This window comes from Hippocampus bargibanti, linkage group LG15 (assembly GCF_051943395.1).
Source record: "Hippocampus bargibanti isolate YZ-2025 linkage group LG15, ASM5194339v1, whole genome shotgun sequence".
NCBI lineage: Eukaryota > Metazoa > Chordata > Actinopteri > Syngnathiformes > Syngnathidae > Hippocampus > Hippocampus bargibanti.
In genome coordinates this window covers 8,957,644-8,978,447 of record NC_142748.1, presented here as the reverse complement: position 1 = coordinate 8,978,447, position 20,804 = coordinate 8,957,644, and the positions used below count along the sequence as shown (strand labels likewise).

The following is a 20,804-nucleotide window of genomic DNA, read 5'->3' as shown; positions in this document are numbered from 1 at the left end:
GTACGGACTGAAGCCCAATGACCAGATCCTTGCCGAGGACAAGCACAAGGCTTTGTGAGTAATTTAAAAACATTCTGAAAATAATTTTTAATGCTTAATATGAACGCATGTATGGGGAGCCAAATAAGGCCACACGATGGTCATTCATACCAAAGCCCAAAATAGCCATATCATCTACATGACATGAAAGTGACACGCACACTATTTTCCAACGAGAGTGTGCAGCCATGTCATGTAGCTTTAAAAGTCAATAAAAGTGCATTTGCAAGTTAAACGTTTGTTTTTACCTTTGATATTCCTCAAGTTACGGCACCTGACCTTAGTGTTCCAGTTTTCATTTTTATACAAACACCTTAAGGCATGTATTTAAACAAAGCTGGAGAAATATTACCCAAGAAATGATCATGTGCAATTACAGTAAAATAGCCAATGAACGAAAATGCATGAAAAGTGTAAACATATATGTTTAGTTACATGTATTTAAATGATATAAACACATTAAAGTAACTGTTAACATTGTAAAATGTCCGTGCTCCCCTCTTTCCACCAAACCTCTTAAACATTGTCATTGCTACCGAAACATATATGACAAGGTGGCCCGTGCCAGGTTAGGGAAAGATTGCAGATGGCGCAGCATCAGGGAATCTGTCTGGGTTCACTTGGTGCCCACGTGGAAAATAGTCGCCATCTGTAGCACGCGTGACGGGAGCCCACACCAATATGCCATCCAATATGTCAGTAAGAATCGTCCACTCGAGATGATTTATATCGTGACGTCACATGTACTTCCGGCTGCTGATGTCTTATCTCTGCTCTGAAGCCAGATAAACGGCGCTTAAAGAAATGATGAAACCCAATGTGACTTGTGAGCCCAAAAGTGAATAATGCCGAAGATTTTCAGTTGAAAATTTAATACAATAATGTACATATTGAAAATATCTTGCTGTCATTTAAAATTTCTCCACGTTAAAAAACAAAATGGAAGAAACAAAATTGTGTTTTTTAGTGAAAGACAAGCTTCAATTATTTTCTTTTGAGTACTTTGATCTGGTGAGTATATTGTGACAGTATGTCCAAAAAAACATCCAGCTGTTTCCAAAGCTTTGAAAACAGCAGGAACTGAATGATTTTCATCATTTGAAGTCAATTTTGTGTCCACCAGGAGGCAACAGCCGCTTGTGGTTTCTCTCCTTATACCTCCCCTTCAGCTTTCCAAGGAGCCTCAACAGGGAAATAACATGTCATCATGGCGAATGCCCGCCTCTTTTCTGCTGGAGATGACAATGTGGGCAAACACTGGATTCCGGGTTTTGCACGTAGCATTCCGTAACACCGCAAAGAAAATGGCGTATCGCCGATGATGATTTGTAGCATCGTGTGTATGTGTTTTCTTTTATTTAAATCGCTACCATTCAATGCTAATCAATTGTTGATGGTCTTTGCAGAGGCTGTTTGCTCACAGCAATTAAATTCATCAATCTCCCCCTTCCTCTGCGCTAAATGCAGATTAGCCGCGTCACAATCGCAAACTGCTCATTATATCGTTCGTGTGATGCCCCCCCCCTCCACCCCTCTTCCACATGAATAATTCAAACTACATTAGGGAAGAAAGGGAGGTGGTTCCTGAGAAGGCGGTGGGCAATTTGAGACACACGCATTGTCGCGATAGGGGCTCTCCTTTAAGACTCACTTGCACCCCACCGTATGGGTACAACCCCCACGCCCCCACCCCCTGTACTCAATTGTCTTCCCAGTAAGTAGGGGAATCAACAAAGATTGCGGCTTGTGTGTGACAAACTCTGCTTCGTCAACATACTTGACTTCGTATGCTGCTAAGTGATGCTACCAAGGTACTTTGCGTCACCTTTGTTGACCCCCCTCCCAGGGGCGTGGGAAGGGGGGGCATGGTCAGATCATCAGACAGTCCACCCGCTGTGACAAGCGTAGGTCACGGGCGGCATCTGTCAGTGGTGGAACCCCCCCCCCGGCCAAAGAGACAGAGGCGAGATGAATGGCACTCGAGCTGTAATTGAGACATCAGGAAGGCGGCCCCTCATCATGTTTTATTGATCTGCATGAATGTGATCAAGTAGGGCGTTTGCTTAAATGTGACCCCCCCCCGAACATGCAACGTCTCAGATGTGAGAAATTTGCATGGGGATGTTTTACATGACTGCCTAAGAGTTTAGGCATTTTACAATATTTTTTGGGTGGTGGCTGGTGTCCTGTTCGGCACCTGTTGGTGGCCAAAAGCCCCCCCCCAAACAGATACTCCCATCTAAAGAACATTTTATAATTGATATGTGGGTGTCTCAAGTGCTGCATAACAGTGTGTTTTAGGAAGAAAAATAAATAAGCATCCTCAGGGCTATTTTTAGCCATCTTTGATCCCCCTTCTTCAGCAGCCACACAGGAACTGCCTCAGATGGCTGCAGCTTGTCTCTTTTTCAGCATGGAGACTGATATAGTTCAAGTGTGCCATGTGAGCTGATGTTTGACATGTGATTGTAAGGGGTAAGGGGCGTTCTCACGGGGCCACAAGGTCCCCACTGGAGGTGAGGGCTGTGGAGATAAGCACAACGACATGGAGTGTTGGTCTTCCGTGGAAAACAAGAAAGCGCCAGAAGCTTCCTCACGTCCTTCCGCTCACCCGCCCCTTCCTCTTTTCCTGCCACTGTCGCACTGTGACAAACAACGTCGCCCTCTGCAGTGCAAAGAAGGAGGCGGGAGAGGGTTGGGGGGGATAAAGAAAAACTGTGACAGGAAGTGATACGTGTGAGCGTGGCCTCATTGAGGACACTCAGTCCCCACGCTACTGCGAACCGAAGGAGGCGTTTAAAAAAAAAAACAAGCGCCAAACCAAAAAACAGGGCTGCCTGTTTGTTATTCCAACATTCTAATGCAATTAGTCCCCCATTACCGCCGTGTAATTGCGCAGCCATTAATTGCGCAAGCAAAAGCTGGACTAATAAGGTCTTGTTTTCTCCCGTTTCAATGGGGATTTCGCCAAACGGGGGCCACCATACCTGAACAATGATTTGATGCTTTTGGCAAGCGGGCGCTCATCCTGCACTCAATTAGAGCGCGCCCTCCACTCATGACTCATTTTTCGCTTTTTCGCTTCCGTGTTTTTACAAACGGCCAATTTGGTTTTAACTCATTCACTGCCAGATGTGCAAAGATGTGTGCAATCCAGTGCCAGGGTTTTTGTCATTGTCACTCAAAATCTAGGACCCACGGAATATTAAGTTTTTGGACTACATAAACATTCAATGCAGCGTAAGAAACCCTAGACTCTCTTCTTTCATCGCAAAAAAAAAGAGTTAGTTCCTAAGTTATGTAGCGCTGGAGTTATATGAGCTTGAAATGGAGGAAGTGGTACAAAATGCTAATTCGGGAATGGCAATGAATGTGTTTAAAAACAAGGCCAAATGTTTGAAAATAAGTAGCTTCCCTACTTCGGTAAAGGGGGTGGCATGTTTTTCTAAAGGCCAAGGAGATAATTATTGATTTGCGAATAAGAAAAGATAAGGCTCAACAACGAGGCGACGAATAATGAATGGCGCTGTCCGGCATCAGGACCACTGCATATCGATTTTTAAATCGATCACCTGTCTAACATCCCCCAAATGAAAGCATTGATAAACAATTTAATTGAAGGGTGTTAGGAGAAAAAATAACCTAAAATCCACTTTTGCCCTCTTCCATCTACCTTTCAAGCAGTTTTTCCCCCCTCCCAAGTCGGCCTGACCGATGGAAACAATTACTGCGCATCGGGCCTCCAGACCACCACGGAATGTCGGCTAGCGACGCACGTGCTGATGGGGCGACTAATCAGCCATGCTGCTCGATACCCCCCCACCCACCCACTCCCCCAAGAGTGTCTCCTTGCTCTTGTCAAGTCAGATATAATTCGCCGTCCTCCTTCCGACTCCCCCGTGGCGAACGAGCAAATGAGTCCTCCCTTCGATGCCTCCCTCGTTGGCCCCTCTCGAGCGGTGATGGACGAGAAGGTTTTTTTGATGCCCCCCGCGTCCCGGAGATTTGTTGGCTGCTTAAACGTGAACGAGGCAATTAAATAAGGAAGGCCCGCCCGGGCTGTGATCATCAAGAGATAAATGACCCCCGGCGCGCTCAACCACTCTCGGGCTCTTTCAGGCGATCCCGAGTATCCCCATCCCGTCTAGTCATTGATTAACGGGGACTCGTTCGCACTCATCCGGCCCCCTTTTTTTTGCAGAGATGGGCTAACATCAAAAAGCCCCTGAAGAGATATGAGCTAAATGTGGCTGGACTTGGTGTCAGATCTTAAGAAGTCTTGAATTGATGAGAAGGTTTCTTCAGCCGTCATCTGTCATCATCTGTCATCTGTACAAATGTGAAGGAAGTCTTGAATTATTACCTTGTGTAAATAATCGACTTGACTTATTTTTTTTTTGGGGGGGTGGGGGTGGAAGAGGAAGTCATGAGTCACTTTAAGGCACTCAAAGTACTTTTGGATTCCCCTTTGATGGGAAGCTTTGGTGAGTGGATGTGGAGGAGGGCAATGACGGTAATGTAAACAACCCAGTATCTCGGACCCCCACCTCATGATTTAAAGTGTGAGATATGACGGGTTCACTTGAGGGCTAAATTAAAATCACAGAAACATTAGATTTTTCTCATGTCTACATCCCGTGCCATGCTAATCTTTATCCTCTTCTCAAAAGCGGTGCTGATCTCCAATGCAAAAGCAATACAACGCCGCCATCTACAGGGATTTGTTAGTCATTAAAGCACTTTATTCCAAACATATTTCATTTCACAGACCAGAGCGGCAAAACCTTTTTTTTTTTTTCAATCAGAAAGTCATTTCGCCAAGAAATTGTTGACCCGACATGGTCTTGGGCAAATCTTCAGCGGAATGTATGACCGCATAGCTGAAATGTCTCTTCAAGTGAGCCACACCGGCACCATGCTTGTGTAAGCACACTTTAGTAGCTGAGGACATTTTGGTCAAAACAATCCCTTGGTTTTTTTTTTTTTTGTTTTCCTCCCTCCCCTCAACTGCCCCTCCCTGCTTCCCCCCTCCCTCCGGTCCCCCGGCTCAGCAGATCGAGAAGGGATTTTCTCTCCCTAAATGGCCAAAGGGAGGCCATTTAGGCTGCCACTAGTGTGGGATCACATGTTATTTGCGGGTGTAAAGTTCTCCAGGCAGCTGCTCCCTGGGATTTTCAGAACCCTCACCCCCCACCGCCCAACCCCTTGAGCCCTGCAAGCCCCCGCTGTGCTGTCTGCACTGAAAGGTGGAGTAAATGCTTCCAGGAAGGAGAGTGAAGTTGCAAAGGGGGTGTGGGTTATCCTCAGAAGCTGATTTGAAATGACTTCTAGAGTCCTTTGCCTGCCTTCGCGTTATCAACACCCACAGTGCTTTTTAATTCCTCTTTTGTCAGAGCGGGTGTCTCGGGGTGGACAAACCCCACCACAACACGCCCTCACCCCAACCCCTTCCCATCTCGCCATATGGTTAGCTTATTTTCCACTTGCATGGAAAGTTTTCAGAAACATGCCCCCACCCCTCCTTCATCCCCTCCTTCGACCGCCTGGAGCCCTTCTCTGAAGACTTCCTTTGAAGCCGGAAAGGTTACTTTCACACCGGCTCAAAACTCCCGCCACGCTATGTTAAAACATGGCCGGAGTTTGCAGTGCCGTCGGATGACATTTTGACAAGCAAAACCGTGGCTGATTATTTGCTCAGACAAGAAAGTAACTGGCAGCTGCTTCGCTAGCTCCGTCACCGACGACGACAGGATTCTGTCGAGTTTAATGGAGGATCTGGGGAGTGGGTTGGTTTTTTTTTCAACTCCTCTCCAAGTCTTGTGATGTATAGTTCACTTTTGGCGGCGCGCCTGTTGTCGAGTGCCTTGGTGTCACCTGAGCTCATAGCGGCGCTTGCCCTCTGTTTATTTTGTTACCGTTAGTTCAATAAAGCGACCCAAAGTGCACCTGTGCAACACGTGTATGCCCGTGTTTATTTATCTCGGACAGGGAATGCCCAACCCGCTCCCATGGAATATATTTTATGTCCTAAAAAGGGAATTCTGCTTGACAACTTTTTGTTGATACAAGCGGCCATGCTTGTGATTTAGCATCTCCTCCGCGCTCACTTAATTTCAAGGGGAATTTCACAGCATGTTAGCCTGTTTGTCGGCCAATTGCAAATTTGTCAGGGAAAAGGACGTCGTTCTGTTTGGGGTGGTGGCGGGTGTATCATCTTGTCAGCCGTCGGGTCAATTTTCTCAGTGGGGTGTGTTGAGAAATGCACATTATTCATGTTTCCCGTTCCCCAGATAACGCCAGTACCTTGCGGCGCATACGCCAAACATGGCCGCTTATTTGTATAAAAAAGAAGCTTTGGAAAGATGCAGGATCGATTGAAGTGTTGCACTGAACGTTTGTTTACTCCTCACAGTGTTTTTCCTCGTGGAAGTCGATCTGTGAAATGTGCTGGCGTTTCCCCAGAAAGCCATGCGAGAAAATTGCTCAGCATATTTTGCACACTGCCCTCAAAATAATGTATACACAAGAGTTCTGTAATGTAGTTAACCATCTATTGCTACAATGTGAAGTGTGTATTATTATTTTTTACTCAGTCATTGATTAAGAAAGTCTTGTCATCTTCTGCTTTCTTTCAAGGTTTCAAGAAATCGTCAAAAGGAAGGAAGTGGAATATCACGCCGGCGGCTCGACGCAGAACTCTGTGAAAATTGCCCAGGTTGGTCTTTTTGTTCGTGTAATTTATCACACGGAGACACAACAGCTTTTTTTTTTTACAATACTTGCACTATTATCTCGCTATCCCAATTTCCCCCGAGAGACGTCAATTAAAGGAGAGAAATTACCAGTCGCGACATAATCGAAATGTCACGATAAATCTGGTAGGACGAATGTTGTGTTCCGAGGTGGGTTGCTACATTAAAAAAATGGTGCTTGTCCAAATCTTGACTGGCTGGCTGTTTGATCCGTCATGGAATCTCCAGACGCCGATGATGATCAATTTCTGGACTGCTGCAAGTCAACGTAAGAGAGTGAAAATCACTTTTTGTGCAAGTTGGGTTAAATTCTTTAAAGATCCGGATGACGAAGAGGGCCAAACGCCCGCATGGTGTAAAGCGAGAGAAGACCCAAGTGTGTGTGCGTGGATCAATGTTCACCACGCGTCCTTAACCACCAACTGCTTCATCGGAGCTTTGTAATGGAGTTAAATAGCTCCGATCCTTCCACGGCGAGGATCAAGCAAAACCCAAAGAAGAAGAAATCGATGGCAATTGGATTCAGTTCAATGAGAATTGACCAAACAGAAGCTTAGATGGATAACTACCAATTTTCTCCAGTGGATTCTTCACTCGCAATAGTTTGGATTGAAAACATCCATTCGTTGGTGGGACCAGCCTCGCCGATTTTGTCAGCGATTTTAGCGGAAGCTTGGTTATCCGGGATGCAAGGCAGACTCCGACGATGAGCCAGTATCTGTTCAGATGCAACGCCGTGGACAAAAACCTCGCCTGGCACGTTCAAGACGCTCTGACCGCAGAGTGCAAATTTTGTGTTTGCATTAAAATCAGAACAAATCAGCATCATTGCCTCATTTGCCAAAACAGACTTTCAACAACGAGACAAATGACTTTGGCGGAGCAGTTAACGTGTCACCAACCGATGCGGCTTTTTATGATTGATTCCGATTTTCTGCAGCGTTCGCAGTCCGTATCATCCATTTACAGCGACGTCTTAATTATCGTTTGGAAAGAAGAAGAAAAGGAGGGAGGAGGGGTCGCTTGCCGTTTCTGTTATGGTTATAATGTCTGTTTAACATTACCTCAGACCTGGTCAATTGCAGAAGGACTGAACGGGGGGCCCCAAGTTTCGAAGCTCCTAATTGGAAACGCATGTGCTCCACGCCGTTGATTTTTTTTTAAGCCAGAAAGATCTCACACCGCATCATTTGACACCCCCCACCTGAAAAAAAAGTCGCTACGCTTTCGGAAATACAAGGTTTGATGTCTCATTGACTTATTTCTCTGGGTGAAAATATGCCATGACCTAATGTTTGGCTTTTATAGCTCATTCCGTTAAATAAATAAAGAGCGGTGACGGGATAAATGAAGAAATTCCTGGGCCTGGTACCACTTAAGCCAAGACGGGGACCGCCGCGGGAGAATGAGTGGAGCTTTTGTGTTGCCAACCGCCGGCGTAGGATGAACTTTCCTCGAAAAAAAAAAGGACAGGCCATTAGACCTTTTTAGTCTTACTTACACCTAATGATTCGTGTTAGGACAGACATTCCCCGTGACTGGACGTTCGGTATTAGTGGCTCAGGTCTCCCTAAGAGCCCTGACCTCACGCCTTCATCATCTCGCTGCTGAAATGTTAGCAGCTGCTCTTGCTAAGGGCCGATTAAAGCCTCGGCGAAGACTTTTAGATTACAGCGGCTTCTCAAGCACACGGCGATTACTTTCGGATGCGCGCGTGCCGAAAACGACAGAAGTTACAGTTATTGAATAATAATAATAATAATAATAATAATAATAATACATTTTATTTTCAAGCTATTTCAAAGCTCTCAAGGACACTTTACACACACAGACAAGCATAGAAAAAAAGAAAACAGATACAGTCATAAATAAAATATAATTATAAATAGAAACAAGAGATAAGGCTACACAGAATGGATGTGTCGTAACAGAAAAACTGCGACTATGTAACGTGTTTGTAGACTCAAAAGTAAAATACACCAGACTGTGTATTCATTGATTTTGCATAACCGCAAAAACGCGGTGTGGTCGATTTAGCAAAATATTTTCTTTTTGTAACAGAAAATGGGGGGAACCGCTGAAAAATAGAATTTACGCGTTTATCTATTATCATTTTGCCACAATTGAGACTGCTCAATAAATCTGCAATGATTACAGAGCGTTCGGCTTTATTTGTTTTAACCGAGTGTGTCTGACTGTGGAATTTATTGGGCACATTTTTCTCTCCCTTCTGTGGCTCCAAAGTGTCGCATAGCAACAAGAAAGGAAAAACACATTTCAATATTTGGGTTTTGAAACCATCATTTTGTTCCCTCTCTTTAAGAAACAAAGCCCAGCCTGCAATTACTGTCAGCGTTTCTCTCTTTGGAGTTCAAAAGTTGAGCGAGTTGTCATGACTTGCCAGGCAATAAATGAAACCTCAAATGAGTTCTTTTTTTGTTTAATGTTGGGATGGAAAAACTGACAAGTGGTGCGTTTAGAGCAAAATGCATTGGCTGTTCGACTTATCCACAGCTGCTTTGTTGATCAAATTAAAAACATCGGCAACACTTGGGTTTTTGAGTCGTTTCAGACCCGACTAATCAAAAAGGCACAGTTGGATGACAGACAGTCACTAATACCGCTAGTAATGGCACTTATCCTCTTGCACGCCCACGCCACCGCTGCTGCACTCCCATCTCGCAAAGGGGTGGAGGGGGGGATGCTGCCGCGGCCCGTTGAGTCGGAAAGACTGCTGAAAGCGCTTCGCCCTCACATATAAATTGCGTCATTAACATTGGCGAGATTATTCCGAGCTCTCCCACCGGGTTTACGGCGGCAACAGCGGCGGCTCAACTTAGCAACTTGACACTCGGAAGACGTGCGACTTTCTTGAGCGGAACCGTGCGAGGGGGCGGATAGTTTGGGGAGAGGGGGATCATATGGTGCTTCTATTCTTACTGAAGCGTATAAACAAACTATTAAAAAAAGGACAAACCGGAGCCTTAACTCATTCGCTACCATTCCCGAATTCGTTTAGGTTGTGTTTTTTCTCGCGAGGAGTGCTGATAAAGCGATGGTCAGACCTCTGGTAATTTTTTTCTCTTCCCCGAGGAGGTAGCATTTGCTTTTTGTCCATGTTAGCGCTTTGTTACACCTTCAGGTGTTGTTAAAGCGCTGTACAAACCAATATGTATGTATTGCATTGTATTTTGGACATCCACCCTCATTTCAAGCTCATATAACTCCAGACCCATATCGTTTAGAAATTAACTCTTTTTTTTCTGATGAAAAGGAGAGTCTAAGGTTTATGTAGTCCAAAAAATAGTATTCTGTGGAATTTGGGTGACAATGACAAAAACCATGGCACTGTAGTGGACAGATTTTTACACATCTTCTGGCAGTGAATGAGGTGACTGGATGAAATTTGATGGCCACCGTCACCCAGCCTCCAACTACATTGTAACTGCATAGATCCCGCTCTCAAAGCCTTATAGCCTTTGCTGAAATCAGCAATCAATTAACTTGCGATTACGATCGGAGGTTAGGGTTAAGCTTCAAGTTAAAGGTTGAAGCTGTAAACATTTTAATTGGATCTTCTTAGTCTATTATCCCCACTTTCTTTACTTCATGGGGAGGGTAGCTAACGGTACGTATAACCCCATGGGCAATTATTCTTCAACGAACGTCCTGGCACTGTACCGTCGGTGTGATGAATGTGCGATCCCTCGTAACCCCCACCCGCCGACTCTTTGGACTTGTGCTTACCGCGCAAGTTTCCTTTTCATCCGAAATGAATGGCTCCTTTGCACAAAAAGTGCTCACCTTTTCCTTTTAGCGGAGATGCGAGCCGGGGAGTCGGCATTGATTGCAGCGAAGGGCGGCGGATCCGTTTGACGCCGACGATTGTTCAGTCAACTGACGTTTATTTTTGTGCTTTGGCCTGTAACAGCCGCGGGAAAACGGCGCCGTCTCTTGATCGGTGAGCTATTAAGTTTCAGTTCCATTTTAAAAACACCCATCGCCCCTCTCGCTTTAATGACGAGGTCACCGGGCCACGTGGTAGTAGCGTTAAACAACCTAGCGCCGAAACGTTGGTAATCGAGCAAGATTCATCAACGTGGCCTCAATATAATACCTGCGGTCAGGTTAGCCTTCACCCCTGAGAGTCCTTAAGTGTTTCCCGAGCATCGTTTTCTGTCCCTGGACTGATCGTCTTTATAGCGCCCAGCTAAAAGACTACTACGCGGTTATAGTTTTTCTGGGAGTTGGGGTCGCCATGTATAATTATCAGGTCGAAAAGGACCTTTTGATGGTTCTTGGGGTATGCCACATTATTTATTGATATAGTTTTTTTGCCAGTAACTTATCATTTTTTCCAGTGTACAAGGCGCACCGGAGTATAAGGCGTACCCCCAATGAATGAAAACAAGTTTTTTTTTCAATATAATATCGAACTATATTTTCGTTGTGGCTCAATATGACTTCACATATAAGAAGCACCTGCGTATAAGGCGCAGGGTCATCTTTTGAAGAAAATGAAGGCTCTTGGGTGCACATTATACACCGGAAAATACGTTATTCCAAAATGTTAATCGGCAAACGCAGTTACAATGTCGGTGTCTTATTGTCTTGATTTTTCCCAAATGTCTGCTTTTTCGCCGCATGATGTAATTAGCCAGCTGTGAGAATGACGCGAATCGTAATCGTTCCCCGACTCCCAAAATTAGCAAGCAAATTGCACGTTTGCCAATATTAGATGCCAGAGCTGATATTTGCTTTAAATCCTGACACTTTTCTTTGGAATCAGGTTGAAGGTTTGAAAACCGCGGCTAGCATGATGACAGGCTCGCGCGTCAAACTCGGCCGATTCGGTTTGCGTTGATTCGCATCTTCTCGGCAATTAAGATATGTCATAATTACAGTTTGAATATAGCACTGTGAGACTTTTTAATAATTGTGCAGCCCAAAAAAAATCTCTGGAGCCTTTTGTTGCCTTCGCGCATGAATGATTGAGTGTCTGTCTGATTAGATGCTAATGCCAATCGGAGCACTTAATACGCAAAGTGAACCATCGGTTAGCCTCCGTGTTTTGGATATTTAGGGTTCCAAATTGGAAGTACGGTTTCGAAGTATCAAATTAGGGTTTGAAGCTAGCGTTAATGTGTCAAATGATGATTTCAGGCCTAAGATTGAGGTTGAAAATCCCTCCCACTGTGTTTTATTTACTCCAAGGGTCGATATTTCCCCTGGTTAATGGAGGGTGGGGTATAGTCTTGGCCATCGCGCGACTAATACCTGCTCGCAAACAATGATAACGGAGGCTTAGAGAAAGAAAGTAAAGCAAAACCCGACGGCCGTTTTTTGTGTTCCGCAAAATTGGCCACCACAAAGGAACTAATGACGGATCCTGCCGGCGTAATTGTGTAATTACGTCGGGGCAGATGGGACGTTCGCCGGCTGGCTGGCTGGCTGACTGGCTGGCTTTAACTAGGACACGTTGTGCTCGGCACTCCACAACAAAAGGCGAAACGCTGTGACAGCCTCTTCAGCACCGACTAGGCGGGAGAGTGAAAAGACAGAGGAGGAAAGGGGGGGAGGTTGGTGGGATGCAGAGTGAGGGGAGAGCCAGAGGGAGGGTTGCATTCAGCAGGCCATTCCTCCGCTCGATCTGTTACCACAGAAACAAACATGGTACCCAATCGCTTCCCACTTCAAAGCCTCAATGGCAGACACGTTGTCATCCATCTTATGGCAAAATTATTGTTTTTCACGAAAATCAATGTCAATGTATTCCCCGTTATATCGTGTTCATTTTTTTCCTATTGATTTCAACCGCAAATCTGATTCCAAAGCTCCTTTGACAACATTTTCCATTGCAAAAGGATGTTCTGTGTACTCATTAGCAAACATTCATTTTAGATAACATCAGATATCCAAACACAAATGGGCGTCCTTGTTTGCATCCCACCATCTGCGGCCGGCGTGGACTATTTCCACGCGCGTGGCTCCCATATGGCGCTAATGTACTGTACACAAACAGAACACTCGCAGAGCAAACAGACCTTTGAGCATAATGAATTTTGTCACGGCGACGATTACAATATGAAAATAGCACACGGTTAGAAGTGGGCGGTTCGCGGCGCTGCTGCCTTTCACAGACGGATAACGCTTAAAATCCGATTGCGAAGTATTCTGGACTGCATGTTAAAATCTCTGTGATTGAGCTCAAAAACGACATGTATTGCAAACGGCCCAGAAGGTATTTAAATCAATGACACCCTTTTTGCTATTTTTTTTTTTCAATTAGACAAAGGGATGGCTAACCTAAATAATGAAGGCGGCAGCGGACATCTAAAATGACATTTTACTCATTTACTGGCAGACGATGTGCAAAATAATGTCCACTCCAGTACCAGAGTTTTTGTCATTGTCGCTCGAATTCCAGGACCCACAGAATATTGAGTTTTAGGACTACATAAAAATTTAATGCAGCATCAGCAACCTTAGACTCTTTTTTTTCATCAGAAAAAAACTAGTTAATTCCTAAATTGTGTGGGTCTGGAGTTATATGAGCTTGAAATGAGGGCGGCTGTCCAGGCGTCTGGCCTCCCCCGCCTGAGCCGCCCGCCCGCCGCGGTTCAACATGTTATTGCAAAGTGGGTGTAACTTCCCCGTGCCAGTCACAAAGTGCTTCTTTGGCATTTCCGCAGTGCCGCGGCTGGCAGATGTTTGCAATTTTGCATGATGGGAAAAAAAGATGAGAAAAAGCTCCAGGGGTCATTCTTCCCCTGTCGTCCTCGATTAGAACGTCATCTTCGTTCGTCTCCAGGGAAAGCCCGGCAATATAAGTCTATGCGTTGATTATTATTACATGTCAAGGGCCAGTCAAAGGAAATAGTAATAATTGCATATGATGCATAGGTAAGCTTTGTTGGTATGCATGATAGACTTTTGCAATAAGGCATAATGTGCTATTCTAATAAGTCAAAATATGTCTAAAAATGTTTTATATACTAAATAATACACCGTGGTGGCTTGATAGCTTCATCCTTGCGAGTACATAATACAAACCACCATAGGTAGGCTAACGGCGAGCATGAGTAGCAAAAAATGGCAAATGCTGTTGATGTTGCTGCGTCATTCCATATCCACGTTTATGATCATAAAAGTTGATCCCAGCTCACGAAATGACAACACCCCGCCGCTGTTGATTGACCTTATGGGAGAGATTTCCGATACACTAAGCGGCGTGACCTCGCTTCTTCTTTTGAAGAGCGTCGGCCAACGAGTCGCCGTCCAGCTGCCAAAGCCAACAGGAGGCGCCTCTGCAAGAAGGAAAAATAATGAAAAAATGTGCACTTTACGGTCCATTTGCGTACTGAAAGCTGCCTCTTGCTGTTTCTCGCTGCCATAATTGGCGGTGAGTCAAACATCTGATTTGTATTCTTTGTAGTTTTAGTTGAAGTAAAAAAAAAACAAACAGCTGGGTCAACCAGTTTTCATCCTACTTTGAGTTTTCCAGCGCTCGCACTCATGAGAGAGGACACATGAATTAGATCAAATTCACTTTTTTGGAAAAGAGGAAGGAAGGAAGGCCTGGCGCGGGGAATCCTAATCTAAATAGCAATCACATTAGTCACTCAGGTTCCATTTCAATTGAAGCGCATTGTCTTCTTTGACAAAATTGCAGCATCCAAATCCGGCCTGGTGTTATATCTGGCGCACGCCGCTCATTTTTTTTTGGCGAGCGTTTGGAAACGCGCTCCTCTTACCTTAACATGCCAAGCGGTTAAATAGGTCAGTCACGTTTCCATCGCTTCTTGTCGACTTTTTGTAAAATACATACGACGCGCGGGGGCCTGCATCGACTGCGTGGATGCAGGCCAAGCGCATTAATGGCAACCAGGCCGAGTCGGATGACATTGTTATTGCAGCCCTTCCCGGGAAAGTGCGGCCGGCTGAAAATCTATATTTTGATTTATAGCGCCGTCTGAATTTGCCTTTAGAGCCTTCCGCCGAGGGAGAGGGGGGGCAACGATGGCGATACTCTGAGCAGAAGGGCCTCCCCGCATCATCTGGTTGAACAAACCTTCCCCCCCTTCCCGAGAATGTTCACCTGGAGCAGGATATAGCATTACTGTGTTGACTGGAAGCGACTCAAGTGTGAGAAAAACGGCGAAAGCAACAAGTTAGCAAGCACACTCTGTCAGGGAGGTCTTCTTTCACCGAACTTGGCGGACAAGTCGGAAACAAAACAGAAAAAAGGGTTTTACGTTTCCTTTTCTCTTGACAGCCGTGTACGGTGTCCCCCCATTTAATTCACGGGGGGACACGTTCCAGACATAGCAGCAATAGGCGCGTAAGGGAAAAAAAACAAAGCAAAAAGATTAAAAATGATCAAAACATATAAAGTTGATAAATAATATGCGGATTGTTGGTGTACATGTGTGGCTTTAAGAGGCGGGATTTGGAAGTTTGAACGTCAATTTAGAAATTACGAAATGGCCCCTCTCGCAAATGAAAAAAAACGCAATTCCATTTGTTTTGCTCAAGTGCGGTGATTTACTGTCGGGAATCCAGAGTCGCGTTAACCAGAGCAGAGTTACGACGCATTCTTGTAATCTTGCGTCTCGATATTTATTATCCGCTTGAAGTGATGATACGGATTCCCTTCTTTATGGTTTGCTATGAACCACCTTATTTTTCACATGGGCATCAGCCAATTTATCACCGGCGGCTCACGTGTGAGGTAGAAGGGGGGGGGGGGGATTGGGCAGGTTGAATGATGGATGGCTCCGGCGGCGTTGTCTGGCGCGTCGGCACCAGGCTAAAGGAATCTAGAAGGTCATCGGAGCGATAAATTCAACGTTTTTCTTCTTTTTCCCCCCCAAACGTGTCATGATGCTGACGTGTCTTTGAGGCTCTCGCCGTAAGCTTTCAGGAAAACATACAAAAAGACCCGCTGGATAGATAAGAGAGAGGATGGATGAGAGCGAAAATGGCCTTTCATCTTGGCCATCGAGAACCTCGCAGGAAGTCGACACAATTGCAGGAAGACATTTTTGAAAACCGAGCCATCACATTTTTGTTTCAAAATTGAACCTCCCCTAATTTTGTAATTTGTTTTTTACGTGGCATTCAACACATTTTTAACACATTTAACATTCTACACATTTTTACATTTTAACCATTCGATCAAAAATGCCCAAATCTCCATCACCCGTTTTCGACAATCTTCCCCTCACAATGTCTTTTTTTTTTTGCTCCAAAGTAAATCTCACTAAAATTGGTGCAGTGTTTCAATGTGACTTTTGCACGTCCATAATTCAAAATGCACCACCTGTTTATTTCGTTCAATAATCTCTCCTTTTGCTCCCTCTCTTCCTGCAATGATAGCCTGCAGAGAACGCTGGCTGATTAAATGACGTCCATCTCAAGGTCAGACAGCAGCTAAGAGCTTTTTTCCCCTTTTTATTTTTTTTCTGCTTACCTGTGCAGACAAGGGTAAGCAGAGAAGCTCGTCGTTGATATTTTCCATCTACCAAAGTCTGCAGAGGACATTAGACGCCCGTAACTCGATCGGAGAGTTTATTTATTTATTTGTCTTATTATTAAACCCGGAGCTGCGCGACCAATCACATTCCGAAGCCCAATGTCTTTGCCTGTCAAAGTAAAACGTCCCAATGGCCTTATCAGTCAAAGTGCAGACGATATCAGAAGGCCCCTTCCCACGCACTTACCGGTGTGCACCCAAGGCCCCCACCAGGTCTTTTCCGGGCCATGTCCTTAAGGCTTTGTTTGTGAGTCTTCTGTCAGCTTCCGTCGCCAGAGCGTCGTTACATCGGAATTGCATCATTAATAGCGCAGAAATGATTGCGACAACTGGCAAGGAACACATTGACCCCAGGGGAAGAGGTTGGTGGCGGGAGGGGGGCTGAAAGTGACAGTATTATGGTAGCATCTACATACAAAAGCAATATCGTAGATTAAAGCGTTGTTTGGCAACGTATTTCACAAGAAATAAAAATCTGAGCGTATCATTAGTGGAAATATGTTCTTGAAAAAGAGGCTTGGGTGGGGCTACAGCGCGACGGTGCAGCAAATGAGACAATTCACCTAATTAATCTGAAAAATGATTAACTACAGGGACGTGCTAGATCATTTATCTGTGACAAGGATGTGGAGTGATTGTTGCCATTTACGGCTAAAATGTTACCATGTTACACCTGATATAATAATCATAAGAATCCATTTTATTTCAAGGGCCTTTCAAAGCTCTCAAGGACACTTTACAGTCACAGACAAGCATGGATACAATAATAAATAAAATACAATTATAAATAGAATACAATAAATAAAATACAATTATAAATAGAAAGAAGCGATAGAGCTACACTGATGAAATGTTCCTGAGGAATCTCCCAAATTGCAGCTCGGTTGAAATGCCCGCGCGGGAGTAGTCAAGCGCATTTGTTGTTCATGGATGTCCGCCGATGACAAAACCAAGTGTTGCATGCGAAATCTTTCCATGACATGATTTTGACTCCCCACTTCATTCCCCTCCCTCCCCCTCCCATGGAAAGTTTCCAGGTTGGAAGACTTCCAAAAACAGTCCCTTTCTTCACTTCCCGTGGAAAATTATTTTCCAATCCTTTCGGGGAGCTGAAACACTACATTATCACATGTCATTTGTGAATGGAAACTGATTCTGCCCAGGGCTGAAATGAATCTTTGTAGAGAATTCCTTCTTATCTATTGCTGCTTTGTTTTTATTAGTGTAGGAAGGAAGCCTTTGGCAAAAAAAAGCAGAGGTGTTTTTTGAATTTGTGTGTGTTTTGTCAGGCTCTTTCAGCGCGTGGGCACGCCGTGTACTCAGTGTATGCGCGCCTGTTAACGACCCTGCAAAATGACAAGCTGAGTTGGCAGCAAGAGTACAGCCGAGGGTCATGGAGGGAGAGGAAGAAGAGGAGGTGAAAACGAAGGGCGCTGCTGTGATTCAGCGTGCTGTCATCAAAGGGACACGGGGTTGCTGGACGTCGACGGGGTGAGGGTGTGGGGGAGTTTGGTGCCCGTCATGCACCTGAATGGACGGCACATGTCGTTATTTACAGCCTAACCTTGGGCTCTCATCACGGCAACGGCAGAATCAGATTGGACTTGACGTGTAGCCGAGCCGCTGACCTTGACAAGGCGCCTGCGGCAAAGAAGCGGGAAGAAGAAGAAAATGGCTGCGCTTTGTGTTGGCAATTTGCGGGTGCACGTTTACGCTCGACGAAAGCAACGGTGAAAATGACATTCTTGTTGACCTCCCCGCGTCTTTGCATTGAAACACAATTTTCATCTAGTTGCTTTACCGTTTGGAGAAAAAAAAAGTTTACGGAGTGCATTGAGGTTTATGTAATCGAGAACGAGGCCTTGAGTTAGTCCACTTGTATGAATAAGATGAGTCTGCGATAACGGCAGCTGCACTCCACTCTTGTTCACGATGGCCCTTGAACGCAACGTATGAAGCACACACCTTTCAATGTTCATTCTTTTGTTGTTGTTCTCCTTAGTGGATGATCCAGAAGCCACACAAGGTGGCGACCTTCTTCGGCTGCATCGGCACCGACCGTTTCGGCGAGATCCTGAAGAAGAAGGCGGAGGAAGCGCACGTGGACGCCCGCTACTACGAGCAGAGCGAGGAGCCCACCGGCACCTGCGCCGCCTGCATCACAGGCGACAACCGGTTGGTTGCTAATGAATATGGATGCGAAAAAAAATATTCTGATGAGAATAATAATAATAAAAATACATTTAATTTCCAAGCGCCTTTCAAAACACCCAAGGACACTTTACAATTAAAAGACGAGGACACAGAACAATAAAACCATAAATAAAATGATCAATAATAATAATTCTTGTGATGCACCTGAGGTACGATGTGAAACTCATTCACTGCCATTCATGAATTCATTCGGGAATTGAAAATAAGACATAGAGTGCCACTCCCGAATTTGTTCGGGTTTTGTTTTTTCCTGTTTGGGTGCCGATAATCTTTTTTTCTCTTCCACAAAGTGGCAGCATTTCCCTTTTTTCCATGTTAACGCTTTGTTCCAGCTTCTGCTGTTGTTAAAGCGCTATATAAACCAATATGCATTGTATTTTGGACATACGCCCTCATTTCAGGCTCATATAACTCCATATAATTTAGGAATTAACTCTTTTTTCAAAGGTTTCTAACGTTGCGTTTAATGTTTATGCAGTCCGAAAACTCAATATTCTGTGGGTCCTGCAATTTGAGTGACAATGACAATAACCCTGGCACTAAGTGGGCACATTTTTACACATCGTCTGGCAGTGAATGACTTACATTTGCACACAATTTGGGTCCACTGTCATTTTTTTGCAATGTTCTCCACATCAATTTCCATGTTAATCATTTAAAGAGCCCTAAAAATCAAATTCCTGGAATTTTGCAATCTCGCTTCTCATTTCCTCATTGAGATCCCTTTTGAAAGGGGGAAAGCACTTGGTGCCTCGGCACCTGCTCTCTCATCAAGTCTCTCTGATTGTTGCACTCGCACTTTGATGGGCGCTCATAAAGAGGCCGCTTTGGAGGGGCTGCTAGCTAATGGCCCGTGTTAACGCAATGCCACCTGCCTCTCTTTATATCTGCCACTCCCCGCTAAATACCACCATCAGCACTCACAACTTAAGTGTTCATGATGTGCGGCTTTTTTTTTTCAACCCCCCGTACACATGTATACATGAGTCACAATAAGGAAGTTGTACCATATTTTCCAGCATATATGTCTTATATATCTTTCTTCCAAAGATGACCCTGCGCCTTATTTTTTTCACTTTTTCCCCTAGTTAAAATGAAACACAAACACACTGGTGCACATCTGAACAGTATTTATCATATGTGTGCCAGGTCCTTGGTGGCCAACCTGGCTGCGGCGCAATGCTACAAGAAAGAGCAACACCTGGACCTGGACAGCAACTGGGAGCTGGCTACCAAAGCCAAGGTCTACTATATCGCAGTAAGTAAATATCGCGGTAAGACGATAGCAGGTCCGTTCATCACGTATGGTCTCCATTCATCCAATTTTAGAACAGCGACACGAGGCAACAGGTGCGGCTCTAGTAGCAAACGGAATGTGCTTTCGAGGCATTTATACATCAGAGGACATTGCAGACCGATACCGATTGCCCCCGTCTCGCCGATATCAAGCACCCGTATTGATATTTGATTCGCCTTGGACATTGGTTGCGTCTCCATTGCGATATTTCATTGGCCCACCCGAGACATCAAACATGGTCGCCCTCCCTCCTTTTATCCCGGACGTCTCATTAGCACGCACGGCGGAATCTCTGACAATTGGCATCTGAGCCAAATGGTGTGCACGGATAGAGGGGGGGGGGGGGGTTAAGCTTCTGTGGGATTTCAATTTGGGAGGTGGGGTGCGAAGTAGGCCCCACAAATGGGTGTTTGAACAACTCCTTGTGTGAAATGCGACAATCACGGCGACGCACGCACAGGGTGTTGTATTTGTTATATGATCGACGGCCGCTGCCAGCTGCTGTTACGTTGGCGCGATTGGATCAAAGTATCGTCCTCATCCTCATGCCCGGTGACGGAAGCAAAGAGAGCAGGCGGGCGGGCAGGCAGCGCTGGCGTTTCCCACAAAGAGAGAGAATGTTGAAGCGCTGCCAAATGCTCAGTGGCAGGCTGTTGCTAGGAAATGTGGCTCCTTAGGCAAAGCATTGCACAAAGAGTCGTATTAAGGCGGGAGGCGATGGGGGAGGATTGACCGCTTTTTTTAGTGGTGGGGGTTAATAGCTCAGTAACTGACTCCAGACTGACATAATATCCACATTTTATGCAAGTGTATAAACAGCGATCACGATTTGTCATGCATGTTGAGATTTGACCATCGTTTATGGGAACTATCGCGGCATAAAAACAACCCGCGGAAATATCAATATTTAATCCCTCTATTGATCCGGTATATGAAAATAAAACAATAATCTGCGACCCAGTGACAT

General features: G+C 45.1%; 1 protein-coding gene across 2 annotated transcripts in view; it reads left to right on the top strand.

Annotated features, from left to right (window-relative positions):
- LOC148887619 (adenosine kinase-like) overlaps positions 1-20,804 on the top strand; it is a 44,163-nt gene that overhangs the window by 1,416 nt on the left and 21,943 nt on the right. For both annotated transcript variants that reach the window (XM_089015885.1, XM_089015886.1), the window contains exons 3-6: positions 1-54; positions 6,676-6,754; positions 18,329-18,501; positions 19,690-19,798. In XM_089015885.1, the coding sequence (XP_088872011.1) occupies positions 1-54; positions 6,676-6,754; positions 18,329-18,501; positions 19,690-19,798 (415 nt within the window). The remainder of the gene's footprint in view (positions 55-6,675; positions 6,755-18,328; positions 18,502-19,689; positions 19,799-20,804) is intronic.